This window comes from Salmo salar, chromosome 01 (genome assembly GCF_965601325.2).
Source record: "Salmo salar chromosome 01, fSalSal1, whole genome shotgun sequence".
Lineage (NCBI taxonomy): Eukaryota > Metazoa > Chordata > Actinopteri > Salmoniformes > Salmonidae > Salmo > Salmo salar.
Genome location: NC_138291.1, coordinates 176,635,722 through 176,654,420, shown reverse-complemented (window position 1 = coordinate 176,654,420; position 18,699 = coordinate 176,635,722). Strand labels below are relative to the sequence as shown.

Sequence of the window (18,699 nt, the reverse complement as noted above, 5' to 3'; positions counted from 1 at the left end):
CAATGATCCCAAACATCCCAATGATCCCAAACATCCCAATGATCCCAAACATCCCAATGATCCCAAACATCCCAATGAACCTAAACATCCCAATGAACCTAAACATCCCAATGATCCCAAACATCCCACACATCCCAATGATCCCACACATCCCAATGATCCCAAACATCCCAATGATCCCAAACATCCCAATGAACCCAAACATCCCAATAAACCCAATGATCCTAAACATCCCAATGATCCCAAACATCCCAATGAATCTAATGATCCCAAACATCCCAATGATCCCAAACATCCCAATGATCCCAAACATCCCAATGATCCCAAACATCCCAATGGTCCCAAACATCCCAATGAACCCAGTGATCCCAAACATCCCAATGATCCCAATGATCCCAAACATCCCAATGATCCCAAACGTCCCAAGATTCCAGAAACATCCCAATGATCCCAAACATCCTGAGATTCCAGAAACATCCCAATAATCACAAACACCCGAAACATCCTAAGATTCCAGAAACATCCCAAAAATCCTAGTTTGACATTTGTGCAAATCATGTGTCGATGTCAATGGAAGATCTGTGCAAAAAAGTCAGTTATAGGATTTGAGCCTTACAGATGGTTTCAACAAAGGTTAGGTTCCAGACTCTTATCAATGGAATCAGAATCAAAGATTAAGTTTCAGACTCTTATCAATGGAATCGGAATCAAAGGTTAAGTTCCAGACTCTTATCAATAGCATCGGAATCAAAGGTTAAGTTCTAGAGTCTTATCAATGGAATCAGAATCAAAGGTTAAGTTCCAGACTCTTATTAATGGCATCGGAATCAAAGGTTAAGTTACAGACTTTTATCAATGGCATCAGAATCAAAAGTTAAGTTCCAGATTCTTATCAATGGAATCAGAATCAAAGGTTTTTGTTTTCTCTACATGATATAACAACCAAAACTGTATTAACATAACAAATGTTTGCAAAAGATTGATCATATATATTTATATTAAAAGAGCTTGTTCTTGAACGCAGCCCGCGACGCGGTTAGCCATTGTGGCTGGGACATCGGATTGTCCCGGGTTTGTGGCTGTCTAGATCCCTGCTGTTTGTTGTTTTTAATCTTCCCCGTGACCTGCCCTGTCTGGAACTGCGAGGAGTAACAGCCTAACATACGTTGCTAGCTACCATGACCAAGACCAAAGCCGGCGGGAGTAGCGTTGAGGACAGTGGTGTCTCTCTATCACACGTGAAGGATCTTTTAAACAAACAAAAAGAGACATTAAGCAGTTGTTACAACAACAAGAAAATAGTTTCAAGTGTTTTGTCCAAATACACGTGGATTCTACTAATAAAAGAATGGAGGACCTGACCAGAGAGGTCCAGGACCTGAAGGACAGCAGTTCTCCCAGGGTCAGCTCGACGAGTTGAAACAAGAGAACGACAAGATGACAGCAATCTGTAAGTCATTGAGAGAGGACATCAGTTCTGTGTGTGAATCCATGATAACAATGACATATAAATTAGACTATCTTGAGGGACAATCAAGGCAAAACAACATGGTTGTGGACGGAATTGCAGAATCTCCACATGAGACCTGGATGGAGTCTGAGGACAAAGCGAGGGAAATGATCTCTGAGAAATTGAAGATGGACCACAGGAAGATTGAGGTGGAGCGCGCCCACAGGATTCGAAAAACAACCACCAGCCCAGGTGATAGGCCCAGGCCAATAGTGGTCAAGTTCCTGAGGTTCAAGGACAAGGTAGCTGTTCTGGAAAGAGCCAAGAACTTGAGAGGAACGTATATCTTCCTCAACGAGGACTATCCTGAAGCAGTGTGCCAGAAGAGGAAAGAACTGATCCCAGCCATGAAAGCTGCCAGAGCGTGTGAGGACATTGCGTACATCCGCTACGACAGACTCATTGTCCACCCTCCCTCCCAGAAGCCTGGAAGGGATGAGAGAGCCAAGCCTATGGGTTCGTAGCCTCAACCCCGCAGCACACACACACACCAATTGATTAATGGACTGCTGAATGTATATTTTTTTTCTCTTGCTTTGTCTGCTCTTTTCAGTATTATGTCTGTCTCTGATAAGCTACCCAGGAAAGGGCTGAACATAGCCCATATTAATATATGTAGCCTTAGAAATAAGGTTTATGAAATCCATAACTTGCTATATATTATCAATTTCTGAAACTCACTTAGATAATTCATTTGATGATACATCAGTACCAATACAAGGATATAACATTTATAGAAGAGACAGGAATGCTTATGGGGGAGGTGTTGCTGTATATATTCAGAGCCATATCCCTGTAATGCTTAGAGAAGATCTCATGTCAAGTGTTATTGAAGTGTTGTGGTTGCAGGTTCACTTGGCACATCTAAAGCCTTTTCTTTTGGGGTGTTGCTATAGGCCACCAAGTGCTAACAGTCAGTATCTAAATAATATGTGTGAAATGCTTGATAGTGTATGTGATGTAAACAGAGAGGTCTACTTTCTTGGGGACCTGAATATTGACTGGTTTTCATCAAGCTGTCTGCTTAAGAGGAAGCTTCTTACTGTAAGCAGTGCCTGTAATATGGTTCAGGTTATTAATCAACCTACCAGGGTGTTAACAAACACTACAGGAACAAGATCATCCACATTTTTACTAATACTGTAGAACTTTGTTCTAAAGCTATATCCGTACCCATTGGATGCAGTGATTACAATATAGTGGCTATATCCAGGAAAGCCAAAGTTCCAACAGCTAAAATAGTGTATAAGAGATCATACAAAAGACTTTGCTGTGACTCTTATGTGGATGATGTTAAAAATATTTGTTGGTCTGATGTGATTAATGAGGAGCATCCAGATGCTGCACTTGATGAATTTATGAAATTGCTTCTTCCAATTATTGATAAACATGCAGCTGTTAAGAAACTGACTGTTAGAACTGTTAAGGCTCCATGGATTGATGAGGAATTGAAAAACTGTATGGTTGAAAGAGATGGAGCAAAATGAATGGCTAATAGGTCTGGCAGGACATCTGACTGGCTGACTTACTGCAAATTGAGAAATTATGTGACTAAACTCAACAAAAAGAAGAAACTTTTATGAAGCCAAAATAAATTATATAAAGAATGAAACTTTGGAATACTTTAAATTAAATTATGGACAGAAAGACAAATTCAACTCCATCTTTCATCAAATCAGATAGCTTATTCAATTTTGTAAAGTTAATGTGGGAGAGGTGGAAATATTATTGTTAATGATGACAAACCTCCTGGCATTGACAACTTAGATGGAAAGCTACTGAGGATGGTGGCTGACTCTATAGCCACTCCTATCGGTCATATTTTTAATCTGAGCCTAGAGGAAAGTCTTTGTCCTCAGGCCTGGAGGGAAGCCAAAGTAATTCCACTACCAAAGAGTGGTAAAGCGGCCTTTACTGGTTCTAACAGCAGACCTACAGTATAAGTTTGCTGCCAGCTCCTAGCAAACTTTTGGAAAAAAATTGTGTTTGACCAAATACAATGCTATTTCTCTGTAAACAAATTAACAACAGACTTTCAGCATGCTTATAGAGAAGGGCACTCAACATGTACCGCACTGACACAAATGACTGATGATTGGTTGAAAGAAATTGATAATAAGAAGATTGTGGGAGCTGTACTGTTAGATTTCATTGCAGCCTTTGATATTACTGACCATAACCTGTTGTTGAGAAAGCTTAAGTGCTATGGCTTTTCAACCTCTGCCATATCGTGGATTCAGAGCTATCTATCTAATAGAACTCAAAGAGTTTTCTTTAATGGAAGCTTCTCTAATGTCAAACATGTAAAGTGAGGTGTACTGCAGGGCAGCTCTCTAGGCCCTCTACTCTTTTCTATTTTTACCAATGACCTCCACTGGCATTAAACAAAGCATGTGTGTCCATGTATGCTGATGATTCAACCATATACACATCAGCAACCACAGCTAATGAAGTCACTGAAACCCTTCAAAGAGTTGCAGTCTGTTTTGGAATGGGTGGCCATTAATAAACTGGTCCTGAACATCTCTAAAACTAATAGCATTGTATTTGGTACAAATCATACCTTAAGTGCTAGACCTCAGCTGATTCTGGTAATAAATGGTGTGGCTGTAAAACAAGTTGAGGAGACTAAATTACTTGGTGTTACCTTAGATTGTAAACTGTCATGGTCAAAACATATAGATTAAATGGTTGCAAAGATTGGGAGAGGTCTAGCCGTAATAAAGAGATGCTCTGCTTTTTTGACACCACACTCCAAAAAGCAAGTTCTGCAGGCTCTAGTTTTGTCTAATCTTGATTATTGTCCAGTCGTGTGGTCCAGTGCGTCAAGGAAAGACCTAGTTAAGGTGCAGCTGGCCCAGAACAGAGTGGCACGTTTTGCTCTTAATTGTAATCAGAGGGCTGATATAAATACTATGCATTTCACTCTCTTTTGGCTAAGAGTTGAGGAGAGACTGACTGCATCACTTCTTCTTTTTATAAGAAACATTAATGTGTTGAAAATCCCAAATTGTTTACATAGTCAACTTACACACAGCTCTGACACACACACTTATCCCACCAGACATGCCACCAGGGGTCTTTTCACAGTCCCCAAATCCAGAACAAATTCAAGGAAACATACAGTATTATATAGAGCGCTTATTGCATGGAACTTCCATCTCATATTGCTCAAATGAACAGCAAACTTGGTTTTAAAAAACAGATAAAGCAACACCTCACGGCACAATGCCTCTCCCCTATTTGACCTAGATAGTTTGTGTGTATGCATTGATATGTAGGCTACGTGTGCTTTAAAAAAAAATGTATGTAGTTCTGTCCTTGAGCTGTTCTTGTCTAATGATGTTCTGTATTATGTCATTCTGTATTATGTTTTGTGTGGAGCCCAGGAAGAGTAGCTGCTGCTTTTGCATCAGCTAATGGGGATCCTGATAAAATACCAATACCAATGAAAAGAGAGCATGTGTTATGAACTGTTTTTCTGCACCTATGCAGTACAGTATGCAAGGCATAGTTAAAGTAGTTTACCAGAGATCTACTTTAGTAAGCGGATGGTTACCTTCTAGTATGATGGTGACTGGGTTGGGCCTGAAACCCTCTCCTCCTGGGCAGAGTGTATTATAGTCCGCTGCAAAACACATTTCATATCAGTACACTCATATGGGTTATACACTTCAAGTATACGTTTCCATTTTGTCTGTTGTCGAGTAACAAAGTCTCCATTTACACAGGCAGCCCAATTCCGATCTTTAGCTCAAAATACAAATTATTGGCAAAATATCAGAATTGGGCTGCCTGTGTAAACACAGCCAAAAGGTTTGAATGTAACAGGACAAATCATTGAACAAGTAGTGAGGAATGTAGAACTGACTGAATTCAGAAACCGTAGTGACGAGGGGTAGCCAAATCAGACTAACCTGGTCTGTACGAGCATAAAATAAAATATTGTAAATCTAAGTGCATACTTTGTTAACCTACTCAGACCGACTTCAGCAAACCAAAAGGGGTATGTCCCATTACACTGTTGTGAGTGTGTATTGTTATAAGAGTGTGTGAGCCTGTACATAAAGGAATTCAATAAATTGTTTTGCCCAGCACCAGTATTCTCAAGTTTAGAATGTGCATTTTACACTCCTTTTCTTCATTGAGCCTCTACACATGCAATGATACGGGAAGCTAAATAAACAAGCACATAGTCAAACAGAGTGTGTCTTACAGGTGTTGGGAGCAGAGCAGAGTTCACAAGGGTTTCCCCAGGCACGCCCCAGGGAGCAGCAGCAGGAGGAGCGACTGACTCCCACCCCCACCTCCACACTGCAGGACCGCCTGTCACCCCTGGGTCCATGCTCCAGGAAACAGTTCCCCACACGTGTGTCTGGTACACAGAGAGGAGGAGAACCAACAGGGTTGTGTTCATTAAGTCACGCAACTGAAAACCTTTTTAAACATTTTGGAACAGACATTAAAAAGGACTGTTTCTTAACGGGTTTAATGGGTTTTTTTCTCTCCATTTGGTGCCTGATACATGACTTAAAGCAGTAATTACAGTTTACATCGGTGAGACCACAGGGTTCATTAGGGCAGTGTTTCCCAACTCCAGTCCTCCAGTAACCCCAACAGTACACATTATGTAGGGCAGTGTTTCCCAACTCCAGTCCTCCAGTAACCCCTACAGTACACATTATGTAGGGCAGTGTTTCCCAACTCCAGTCCTCCAGTAACCCCAACAGTACACATTATGTAGGGCAGTGTTTCCCAACTCCAGTCCTTCAGTAACCCCAACAGCACACGTTATGTAGGGCAGTGTTTCCCAACTCCAGTCCTCCAGTAACCCCTACAGTACACATTATGTAGGTCAGTGTTTCCCAACTCCAGTCCTCCAGTAACCCCTACAGTACACATTATGTAGGGCAGTGTTTCCCAACTCCAGTCCTCCAGTAACCCCAACAGCACACATTATGTAGGGCAGTGTTTCCCAACTCCAGTCCTCCAGTAACCCCAACAGTACACATTATGTAGGGCAGTGTTTCCCAACTCCAGTCCTCCAGTAACCCCAACAGTACACATTTTTGTTGTAGCCTTGGACAAACACATCTGATTCTACTTGTGAACTAATCATCAAGCCCTCAATTACTTGAATTTATCTGGGGGAACAACAAACACGTGTGTTGTCGGGGCAACTCAAGGACCAGAGTTGGAAAACACTGCATTAAGACACGCAATTGAGAATGTTTTAAAACGTTTTGCCATGAAAAAGTAAAATGAGCTTGAGGACTGGAGATGAGCGTGTATTATTAGATCAACTGTGTTTTTCTCTCAGTTTTAGTGTCTAATGAACATGACCTAAAGGGGTTATGACAGTTGATATTGGTGTACACTAACTGAAACACACAACTTGTAGGAGTTATCATTGCTTATGAACCATCATTGCTTATGATGCATTTTAACACATTGCTTTGTGCAATAATATGTGAAGCATTATACACTGTAGTACAATTATAGTCATTTATGCAGTTATATGCTATGAACAGCTATTCACTGTAAATACAGGCTGCTATGAACAGCTATTTACTGTAATTACAGGATGCTATGAACAGCTATTCACTGTAATTACAGGCTGCTGTGAACAGCTATTTACTGTAATTACAGGCTGCTATGAACAACTATTCACTGTAATTACAGGCTGCTATGAACAGCTATTTACTGTAATTACAGGCTGCTATGAACAGCTATTTACTGTAATTACAGGCTGCTATGAACAGCTATTTACTGTAATTACAGGCTGCTATGAACAGCTATTCACTGTAATTACAGGCTGCTTTGAACAGCTATTCACTGCTTGGAATGCTTATGGAGTTGCAGGTATTGTAATGCAAACCTATAGAAGCCTATGGCAGGTGCTATATATGCGTTATACACAGGTAGGTGTTTTACTCGATATTCAAGGTGACCTGTAATAACTTACCTACACACCCCACCCCAGTAGGGTTGAGTTCAAAGTCTGGAGGACAGTTACACTCGTAGGAGCCGTCGATGTTCACACACAGCCCGTTCACACAGTTGATGGGGTCCAGGCACTCGTCCACATCTGGGTTACACACACACACAACACACACACACACACACACACACACACACACACACACACACACACACACACACACATATACGCACACACACGCACGCACACACACACACGCACACACACATACGCACACACATATACGCACACACACACACGCACACGCACACAGACACAGACCTTTCACTTTTCAAACACTTTTCAAACAATAAATATAAATATGATATAAATATAATATGAAATATGATACACTACGATCCTCAATAATCATAAATGATTTGTACGGCAGCTTCCATGAGACATGGCACTTTGACACCACTAAAGAAAATCTCCCCATCCCAATGTTGGGAAAACTATGGAAATATGAAAACCATGAATCATGGTGGGTGGTGGTACGTATTCAGAGACCCCCAGAGATCCTACACTGTAAACCTCACCATCAAACTTCCACCCCCATCCACTTCAGACTGCACTGACACCCCCATAAAGGAGAACATACAGGTTAAAAGGTCATTTCATCTCATCTGGAGCAGAGACTTAGCCTGCTTCCAAAATGGCACCCTACTTCCTCCCTACATCGGGAATAGGATCCCCCCTCCACTGCTGGTTTAGGAGGATGACATCAGAGTTAGTCTGGGGCTAGTGGGACAGACAATCAGCCATGTGTCCTCAATCACCTTACCTGGTCACACAGATGGCTAAACAGAGAGATGGACAGAAGGCTAGACGGGAAGATAGATGGAAGGATGGACAGACAGGAAGGTAGACAGACAGAAATACAGACTGACTGACTGATTGACAGATTGACAGACTGACTGACTGACAGATTGAATGACTAAAACAGTGGTAACGTGGGTCAGATAGATTGGTAGACTGAAGGATAGACAGAGGGGCAGCCAGTCAACCAGGCAGCTAGCCAGAGGCAGCCAGCCAGAGCCAGCCAGCCAAAGCCAGACAGCCAGCCAGTTCCTCCCAGCCAGAGCCGGGGCAGCATGAGCCAGCCAGCCAGAGCCAGCCAACCAGCCAGAGCCAGCCAGCCAACTAGCCAGAGCCAGCCAACCAGCCAGAGCCAGCCAGCCAGCCAGAGCCAGCCAGCCAACTAGCCAGAGCCAGCCAACCAGCCAGCCAGCCAACCAGCCAGAGCCAGCCAACTAGCCCGAGCCAGCCAACCAGCCAGCCAGCCAACCAGCCAGAGCCAGCCAGCCAACCAGCCAGAGCCAGCTAGCCAGCCAGAGCCAGCCAACCAGCCAGAGCCAGCTAGCCAGCCAGACAGTCAGACGGTCATGTCATACCTGTACAGTTGCCTCCGGAGCGGTCCAGCTCATAGCCGTCGTTACAGATACAGCGGAACATGCCGGGGATGTTCTTACACGTGCCAAACACACAGATATTCTGGAAGCTGCACTCGTCAATATCTGCAGAGAATCAGCAAGAGACAACACAATCAACACATTTAACTTTTTCTTATTCATGGAAATTATCTTAATGTATATATGCAGTTATTCATATTTAGCCTGTCCAAAGTACACACAGTGTGTACACACACATATTGGCCACTTTAATAAATAGATCACTAGTCACTTTAATAATGCTACTTTAATAATGTTCACATATCTTACATTACTCATCTCATACTGTATGTATATACTGTATTTTATACCATCTATTGCATCTTGCCTATGCCGCTCGGTCATCGCTCATCCATATATTTATATGTATATATTCTTATTCCATTCCTTTTCTTAGATTTGTGTGTATTAGGTAGTTGTCGTGGAATTGTTAGATATTACTTGTTAGATATTACTACACTGTCGGAACTAGAAGCACAAGCATTTCGCTACACTCGCAATAACATCTGCTAACCATGTGCATGTGACCAATACAATTTGATTTGAGGGTGTACAGTATGTCATTGCACTCGTGTTCCCAATGACGCCCTTAGGGGAAATGTAGTATTGTACTGGTATTGTTATGTATTTGCCACAAAACTTCTTGTACAGGTGTTGAATTAATTGGATATTAGGGTGGTGCTCTACACGATACGTAGGGTTAAGTTGCCACTTGACGCTGATCTGGGATCAGTTTAACATTTTTAATGGTTAAGGGTATGATAGGGGGAGGGGAAGCTTCCCCCCGGAGCTGCTGTACACTCTGTGAATGGACTGTGAGATAGATAGGGTACAGGACCAGTGACTCACCTTGGCAGGTGCGGCTGTCCGGAGCAGGGGTGAAGCCCATCTCACACTCACAGCGGTAACCCCCCAGGGTGTTGAGACACTGGCCGTTCTCACACAGATTCACGTTCTCTGCACACTCATCCTCGTCTGTCACCGCATAGGGATCAAACAGGGTTAACATCATATCTTCAAGACAATTCGGTGACGGAGAAGGACATTGAATTGTTATATAGGCCAATGCCCATACATCCATGGTTGAGATGGGTTAGAGGGTTGGAGAGTTAGAGGGTCAGAGGGTCGGAGGGTCAGAGGGTTAGAACGTGTTGATGATCCCTGGGTCAGAGGGTCAGAGGGTCAGAGAGTCAGAGAGTCAGAGGGTCAGAGGGTCAGAGGGTTAGAACGTGTTGATGATCCCTGGGTCAGAGGGTCAGAGGGTCAGTGGGTTAGAGGGTTAGAACGTGTTGATGATCCCTGGGTCAGAGGGTCAAAGGGTCAGAGGGTCAGAGAGTCAGAGGGTCAGAGAGTCAGAGAGTTAGAACGTGTTGATGATCCCTGGGTCAGAGGGTCAGAGAGTCAGAGAGTTAGAATGTGTTGATGATCCCTGGGTCAGAGGGTCAGAGAGTCAGAGAGTCAGAGGGTCAGAGGGTCAGAGGGTCAGAGGGTTAGAACGTGTTGATGATCCCTGGGTCAGAGGGTCAGAGGGTCAGTGGGTTAGAGGGTTAGAACGTGTTGATGATCCCTGGGTCAGAGGGTCAGAGGGTCAGAGAGTCAGAGAGTTAGAATGTGTTGATGATCCCTGGGTCAGAGGGTCAGAGAGTCAGATGGTCAGAGGGTCAGAGATTTAGAACGTGTTGATGATCCCTGGGTCAGAGGGTCAGAGAGTCAGAGGGTCAGAGGGTCAGAGGGTCAGAGAGTCAGAGAGTCAGAGGGTCAGAGAGTCAGAGAGTCAGAGGGTCAGAGAGTCAGAGAGTCAGAGGGTCAGAGGGTCAGAGTGTCAGAGAGTTAGAACGTGTTGATGATCCCTGGGTCAGAGGGTCAGAGGGTCAGAGGGTCGGAGTGTCAGAGAGTTAGAACGTGTTGATGATCCCTGGGTCAGAGGGTCAGAGGGTCAGAGGGTCGGGGAGGAATGTGTTGCTTTGGTTAAAAGCCTCTACTAAATGACTATACACAAACATCTATTTATTTACAGATAAAGCAATTAAGAGAATTCAATGAACTGAATGTGAAAATATATGGACATAGCATTGGTTATTACCTGAACACAGTACATAACAGTACCTAACACTGGTTATGACATGAACACCAACTCTCTGCAGCTGTTTAACGGTTACCATGGTAATATACACTGAGAGTACAAAACATTAAGAACACCTGTTCTTTCCATGACATAGCGTGACCAGGTGAAGCCAGGTGGAACCTATGGTCCCTTATTGATATCACTTGTTAAATCCACTTCAATCAGTATAGATGAAGGTGAGACAAAAGATTGAAGTGCCTTTGAACGGGGTATGGTAGTAGATGTCAGGCGCACCGGTTTGTGTCAAGAACTGCAACACTACTGGGTTTTTCACGCTCAACAGTTTCCTGTGTGTATCAAGAATGATCCACCACCCAAAGGACATCCAGCCAACTTGATACAACTGTGGGAAGCACTGGGGTCAACATGGGCCAGCATCCCTGTGGAACGCTTTCGACACCTTGTAGAGTCCATGCCCCAACGAATTAAGTATTTTCTGAGGGCAAAAGGGGTGATGCAAGTCAATATTAAGGTGTTCTTAATGTTCAGTATACTCAGTGTAGACAGAGTGTGAGTGTGTTACCTGAACAGGTGAAGCCGTCTCCAGTGAAGCCCTCAGCGCAGGCGCAGCGGTAGGATCCGGGTGTGTTCAGACACTTGGCGTTGGCACTGCAGTGGCTCGTCCCATTGGTGCACTCATCCATATCTACAATACACACACACACACTCACCACTGGACTAGGGCTCTACCCAAGTTCAAATCGGTCCAATCAGAAAATGTCTAGCAACCAATTTCCGTATAGAAAGAGTATTCATTCTTATTTTGCTATATTTTCGATACATGAGATGAATCCTAGCTAATACAAATTCATTTCCAGAATGGATTGTATCAGAGCCTTGAGCAAGGCTCCAAACTGCACCATGGCTGACTGTACCATGGCTGACTGCAACATGGCTGACTGCACCATGGCTGACTGCAACATAGCTGACTGATCCATGGCTGACTGCAACATGGCTGACTGCACCACGGCTGACTGTACCATGGCTGACTGATCCATAGCTGACTGCAACATGGCTGACTGCAACATGGCTGACTGCACCATGGCTGACTGCAACATGGCTGACTGCAACATGGCTGACTGCACCATGGCTGACTGCACCATAGCTGACTGCACCATAGCTGACTGCACCATAGCTGACTGCAACATGGCTGACTGCAACATGGCTGACTGCACCATAGCTGACTGATCCATAGCTGACTGCGCCATGTCTGACTGCAACATAGCTGAGTGCAACATGACTGACTGCACCATGGCTGACTGCACCATGGCTGACTGCACCATGGCTGACTGCACCATAGCTGACTGCACCATAGCTGACTGCACCATGGCTGAGTGCAACATGGCAGACTGCACCATGGCAGACTGCACCATGGCTGACTGCACCATGGCTGACTGCACCATGGCTGACTGCACCATGGCTGAGTGCAACATAGCTGACTGATCCATAGCTGACTGCAACATGGCTGACTGCACCATGGCTGACTGCACCATGGCTGACTGCACCATGGCTGAGTGCAACATAGCTGACTGATCCATAGCTGACTGCAACATGGCTGACTGCACCATGGCTGACTGCACCATAGCTGACTGCACCATGGCTGAGTGCAACATGGCTGACTGCACCATGGCTGACTGCACCATGGCTGACTGCACCATGGCTGAGTGCAACATAGCTGACTGATCCATGGCTGACTGATCCACGGCTGACTGCAACACGGCTGACTGCACCACGGCTGACTGCACCACGGCTGACTGCACCACGGCTGACTGCACCACGGCTGACTGCACCATAGCTGACTGATCCATGGCTGACTGCACTATAGCTGACTGCACCATAGCTGACTGATCCATGGCTGACTGCACTAAGGCTGACTGATCCATGGCTGACTGATCCATGGCTGACTGCACCATGGCTGACTGATCCATGGCTGACTGATACATGGCTGACTGATCCATGGCTGACTGATCCATGGCTGACTGATTCATGGCTGACTGATCCATGGCTGACTGATCCACGGCTGACTGCACCATGGCTGACTGCACCATGGCTGACTGCACCATAGCTGACTGATCCATAGCTGACTGATCCATAGCTGACTGATCCATAGCTGACTGCACCATAGCTTACTGCACTATAGCTGACTGCAACATGGCTGACTGCACCACGGCTGACTGATGTATAGCTGACTGCACCATGGCTGACTGAACCACGGCTGACTGCATCATAGCTGTATGTGTTTGTGTATCGGGGAGTGGGGTAAAAGCAAAAAGTAATTTCCCTGCAATGAAAATGATCAAGTAGTCTTCTGCTTATGAAAGGGGATGATTGTTGTGCTGATTGTTGTGTTCATCTGACCTTTGAACACTATTTTAACCTCTTTTCTACCTCGATTCACAGTTCAAAAGGAATGCTGACTGTGTGAACTAGCCAATCATTGTGTCACGTCAGATGGCGTCACTCCTACGAGACGCTCGATCCCTCAACCGATATGTTTCATAGAAACGTGGAACTGATCACTAAAAATCTAGATTTTGCCCATCCACCTAACATTAGCTCCTAATTCTGAAAATCACTCCGCTCTCAGTAGCTATGACGCACCGGTTGCTATGGCAAACCATGCTAGATCAGCTGAGCAAACCTGCTCCAGCTAGCAGCCTAGTGCAAGATGTTTGAAGGGCCAGACATACAGTAGCTAGTTTGCCAGAAACCGACTGAATCCCTGTCAAGGCTCTGATGAAGATCTGAACATACATTTGCAACCATTGATGTATTTTGTGTTTTGCAGAGAAGTTGATTGATTGATCATGATTTATTTTTCCCCTCATACAGTTCCTTTTTTTTGTCTAGTGTCTGAGCCAGTGGAAAGTGTATAAATTCAGTGTATGGATTGAAGTGTATGGACTGAGCAGATGGAGTTTGGAGGCTGAGGGCCTACCTATACAATTGACTCCGTTTCCCACCCAGCCGACACGGCAGGAACAGCGGAAGTCCCCGGGGGTGTTGACACAGTCGGCGTTGACGTCACAGTTGTGAGCCCCGATCTCACACTCATCCATGTCTACACAGAAGGAGTGACATTCAGCAATTCCAATACAGGACGTCTCACAGAAGCCAGACATATTTACTTTCATGAATTTCAATAAATCTATAGTTAATGTTGATATACAGTACCAGTCAAAAGTTTGGACACACCTACTAATTCAAGGGTTTTTCTTTATTTGTACTATTTTCTACATTGTGTAATAATAGTGAAGACATCAAAACTATGAATTAACACATATGGAATCATGTAGTAACCAAAAAAAGTGTTAAACAAATCAAAATATATTTGAGATTTGAGATTCTTCAAAGTAGCCACCCTTTGCCTTGATGACAGCTTTGCACAGTCTTGGCATCTCTTCAAATATTTTACTGAATACAAGAATATTTAATTTCATGAGTTCCAACACTCTACATCTTCATTGTGGTACTCATATGTACCAAATACCCTGAAGGTTATTCAACAAGCTATAGCTAATGGCTAAAGTTAATTGAGTAAAAACCTTCTATAAAACAAACATAACTAGCTACCTTTCTTTGCCTGTTCGTTAACTAGACAGAGGCTAGCTGCTTGACTTTCAACGTTAACTAAAGTTAGCTAGCTAACTAATCAAAATGTCTGTTTGCATTAAATGATTGTCCTCAGCTTGAATACCACCATATAGCTAGCTATCTGCAGTAGCCTAGGTTTGTTCTCAGCCACTTCTTATGACTGTCAGCCTGTTGCAGGCAGCAACAGCTGTGTTGTTGCTGAGAAATCAAGTTGCTCGACCCGGTTAGATAGAACTCTGTGAGATTCGTCTGAAAATATGTTAGCAAAAAGGTAGCACATCGTTGGTTCTTAATAGACGGAAATGTGCCCGCAAGGGCAATAAATTATACATTTAATAAAAGTGTTTTAAGTACAATGGTCACTTAATGGACGCTACTCTGAAATCTCCAACGACCCTGTTAAAAATCCAGTATGTGGTTCTTGGTAACGGCCGGACGGCTCATGACGAGAGGCGGGGAGTGTGTTGTGTACCTCCAATCAAGTTGATTTGCGAATGTTCATCAACAATGTTGTCCTATTGGCTTAGATATTGTGTCAGGAAGATTTGACTCTCTCTCACCTGTACACCCAGAAGTTCCCTTCTTGACTGAGTAGCCAGGCTGACAGTGGCAGATGAACGATCCCTTGGTGTTCTCGCACTCGCCGTGCATACAGATGTTGGAGTTCAGGTCACACTCGTTCACATCTGGAGAAGGAGGAGAGAGGGAGGAAGAGGAGGAGCGGGAGGAGGAGGAGCGGGAGGAGGAGCAGGAGGAGGAGGACGGGAGGAGGAGGAGGAGCGGGAGGATGGGAGGAGGAAGAGTGGGAGGAGGAGAAGGAAGAGAAGGAGAAGGAGGAGAGGGAGGAGGAGGAAGTTAGGGAAGAGGAGGAGAGGGAGTAGTTATAAATCTTATCTGGCACCGATCAAATTTCAGGTCTTGTGAGCATTCTGTGCAACTTTCGGCGCATGTTTACTTTGAACAGTTATAGATTTAGACAGAGGCTACCGTGGCTATGTGAACATAATGTAGGCCTACCAGAGTGATTTCTATGACAAAGACTACATTAACATTTGTGTGGTGTTCAATGTAAGCCTACATTCTTGACATTAACCTTTTTAGCCACACCATATGATCTGATATGTGTGTGTATGAGTGCAGACGTGTCTGTGTGTGTGTGTGTGTGTGTGTGTGTGTGTGTGTGTGTGTGTGTGTGTGTGTGTGTGTGTGTGTGTGTGTGTGTGTGTGTGTGTGTGTGTGTGTGTGTGTGTGTGTGTGTGTGTGTGTGTGTGTGTGGATACCTATGCAGAGCCTCATGTTCAGGGCAGCCATAAAGCCGTCGTAGCACAGACAGTGGTACTCCCCTGGGATGTTAGTGCACTGTCCTCCATCACATATGTCAGGCTCCTGCTCACACTCATCTACATCTGGAGAGAGAGAGGGAGGAGGGGGAAGTGAGGGAGGGGGAAGAGAGGGAGAAGAACATGGGGGAGATGGCAGGGAGGAGTAAAAAAGAAGGAGAGAAATGCAGAAAGTAGAGTGAGTTGGGGGAGAGAGAGAGTAAGAAAAACAAGAGAGAAGGACAGCAAGTGAGGGAGGGAGGGTATAAAAGAGAAAGAAAGAGAGAGAGAGAGAGAGAGAGAGAGAGAGAGAGAGAAAGAAAGATAGAGCGATAGAGAGAGAGCGCGATAGAGAGAGTGAGAGAGAGTGAGAGCGAGAGAAAGTGAGAGAGAGAGAGAGGGAAAGAGAAAAAGAAAGAGAGAGGGAAAGAGAAAGAGAAAGAGAGAGTGAGTGAGAGTGAAAAAAAGAGCGAACATTAGTAGAGTGCACTAGACAGAACAGCCGGTGAGCAGCTGAGTAGAAAGTCAACTTCAGTCATCAGCATCTCTGACTGTCTGTCTGTCCGTATGACTGTCTGTATGACTGTCTGTATGACTGGCTGACTGTCTGTCTGTCTGTCTGTCTGTCTGTCTGTCTGTCTGTCTGACTTTCTGTCTGTTTGACTGTCTGACTGTCTGTATGGCTGTCTGTATGACTGGCAGACTGGCTGTCTGTATGACTGGCTGTCTGTCTGTATGCCTGGCTGTCTGTCTGTCTGTATGACTGTCTGTATGATTGGCTGACTGGCTGTATGTCTGCCTTTCTGTCTGTTTGACTATCTGACTGGCTGACTGACTGTCTGTATGACTGGCAAACTGGCTGTATGTCCGACTTTCTGTCTGTTTGACTGTCTGACTGGCTGTCTGTATGACTGTCTGTATGATTGGCTGTATGTCTGACTTTCTGTCTGTTTGACTGGCTGATTGGCTGACTGGCTGTCCGTCTGGCTGTCTGTCTATATGACTGTCTGTATGTCTGACTTTCTGTCTGTTTGTCTGTCTGTCTGACTGTCTGTATGTCTGACTTTCTGTCTGTTTGTCTGTCTGTCTGTCTGTCTGACTGGCTGACTGGCTTATTGGCTGATTGGCTGACTGGCTGTCCGTCTGGCTGACTGGCTGTCTGACTGACTGTCTGACTGGCTCACTGTCTGTCTGGCTGACTGTCTGTCTGACTGTCTGGCTGACTGTCTGGCTGACTGGCTCACTGTCTGGCTGACTGGCTCACTGTCTGTCCGTCTGGCTGTCTGACTGTCTGTCTGGCTGTCTGTATGACTGTCTGTATGTCTGACTTTCTGTCTGTATGACTGTCTGTATGACTGTATGTCTGTCTGTCTGTCTGTCTGTATGTCTGACTGGCTGACTGGCTGTCCGTCTGGCTGTCTGTCTATATGACTGGCTGTCTGTATGTCTGACTTTCTGTCTGTTTGTCTGTCTGTCTGTCTGACTGTCTGACTGACTGACTGACTGGCTCACTGTCCGTCTGGCTGACTGTCTGTCTGACTGGCTGTCTGACTGACTGGCTCACTGTCCGTCTGGCTGACTGTCTGTCTGACTGACTGGCTGACTGGCTCACTGTCTGTCCGTCTGGCTGTCTGACTGTCTGTCTGACTGGCTGTCTGACTGTCTGGCTGTTTGTCCATCTGTCTGACTGAAGTAAGAGTGAGGGCTGCCCTGGACTCTGTATACCTTTACACAATACCATCCAGGCAATTTAGGCTGGAATGGGGAGGCCAGAGTTAGGGATTACATACAGTACAGTACAAGTGGCTATACTGTACACTGTGTACTACAGGTGGTATCAATATTGCTTGTATGAATATATCACACAGAGAGCTAGGGTTATGGAAGTGTTGGGATTGCATTACGCCCTTATTTTGAAATGTTGTCTTTAACAGTGGGGTCAGTTCCATTTGAACTTTATGAATGGAATTTGACAAATTAAGTAACCAGGTGTTTTACTCACATACTGTATAGAGTAACCAGGTATTATATACTGTATATAGTAACCTAACCAGGTATTATAGACTGTATAGAGTAACCAGGTATTATATACTGTATATAGTAACCAGGTAGTATAGACTGCATAGAGTAACCAGGTATTATATACTGTATATAGTAACCAGGTAGTATAGACTGTATAGAGTAACCAGGTATTATATACTGTATATAGTAACCAGGTAGTATAGACTGTATAGAGTAACCAGGTATTATATACTGTATATAGTAACCAGGTAGTATAGACTGTATAGAGTAACCAGGTATTATATACTGTATAGAGTAACCAGGTATTATATACTGTATTGAGTAACAAGGTAGTACAGACTGTATAGAGTAACCAGGTATTATATACTGTATATAGTAACCAGGTAGTATAGACTGTATAGAGTTTGTAAGTCGCTCTGGATAAGAGCGTCTGCTAAATGACTTAAATGTAATGTAATGTAGAGTAACCAGGTATTATATACTGTATAGAGTAACCAGGTATTATATACTGTATAGAGTAACCAGGTAGTACAGACTGTATAGAGTAACCAGGTATTATATACTGTATAGAGTAACCAGGTAGTACAGACTGTATATAGTAACCAGGTAGTACAGACTGTTTAGAGTAACCAGGTAGTACAGACTGTTTAGAGTAACCAGGTAGTACAGACTGTATAGAGTAACCAGGTATTATATAC

At 44.3% G+C, this 18,699-nt stretch overlaps 1 protein-coding gene across 1 annotated transcript in view; it reads right to left on the bottom strand.

The window, feature by feature from the left end:
* fbn2 (fibrillin 2) overlaps positions 1 to 18,699 on the bottom strand; it is a 213,287-nt gene that overhangs the window by 54,546 nt on the left and 140,042 nt on the right. The window contains exons 30-38 of the mRNA XM_045693798.2: positions 15,941 to 16,066; positions 15,221 to 15,346; positions 14,005 to 14,127; positions 11,590 to 11,712; positions 9,791 to 9,916; positions 8,885 to 9,007; positions 7,476 to 7,598; positions 5,727 to 5,885; positions 5,070 to 5,138 (exon numbers count right to left, since the gene is read on the bottom strand). Coding sequence (XP_045549754.2) covers positions 5,070 to 5,138; positions 5,727 to 5,885; positions 7,476 to 7,598; positions 8,885 to 9,007; positions 9,791 to 9,916; positions 11,590 to 11,712; positions 14,005 to 14,127; positions 15,221 to 15,346; positions 15,941 to 16,066 — 1,098 coding nt within the window. The remainder of the gene's footprint in view (positions 1 to 5,069; positions 5,139 to 5,726; positions 5,886 to 7,475; positions 7,599 to 8,884; positions 9,008 to 9,790; positions 9,917 to 11,589; positions 11,713 to 14,004; positions 14,128 to 15,220; positions 15,347 to 15,940; positions 16,067 to 18,699) is intronic.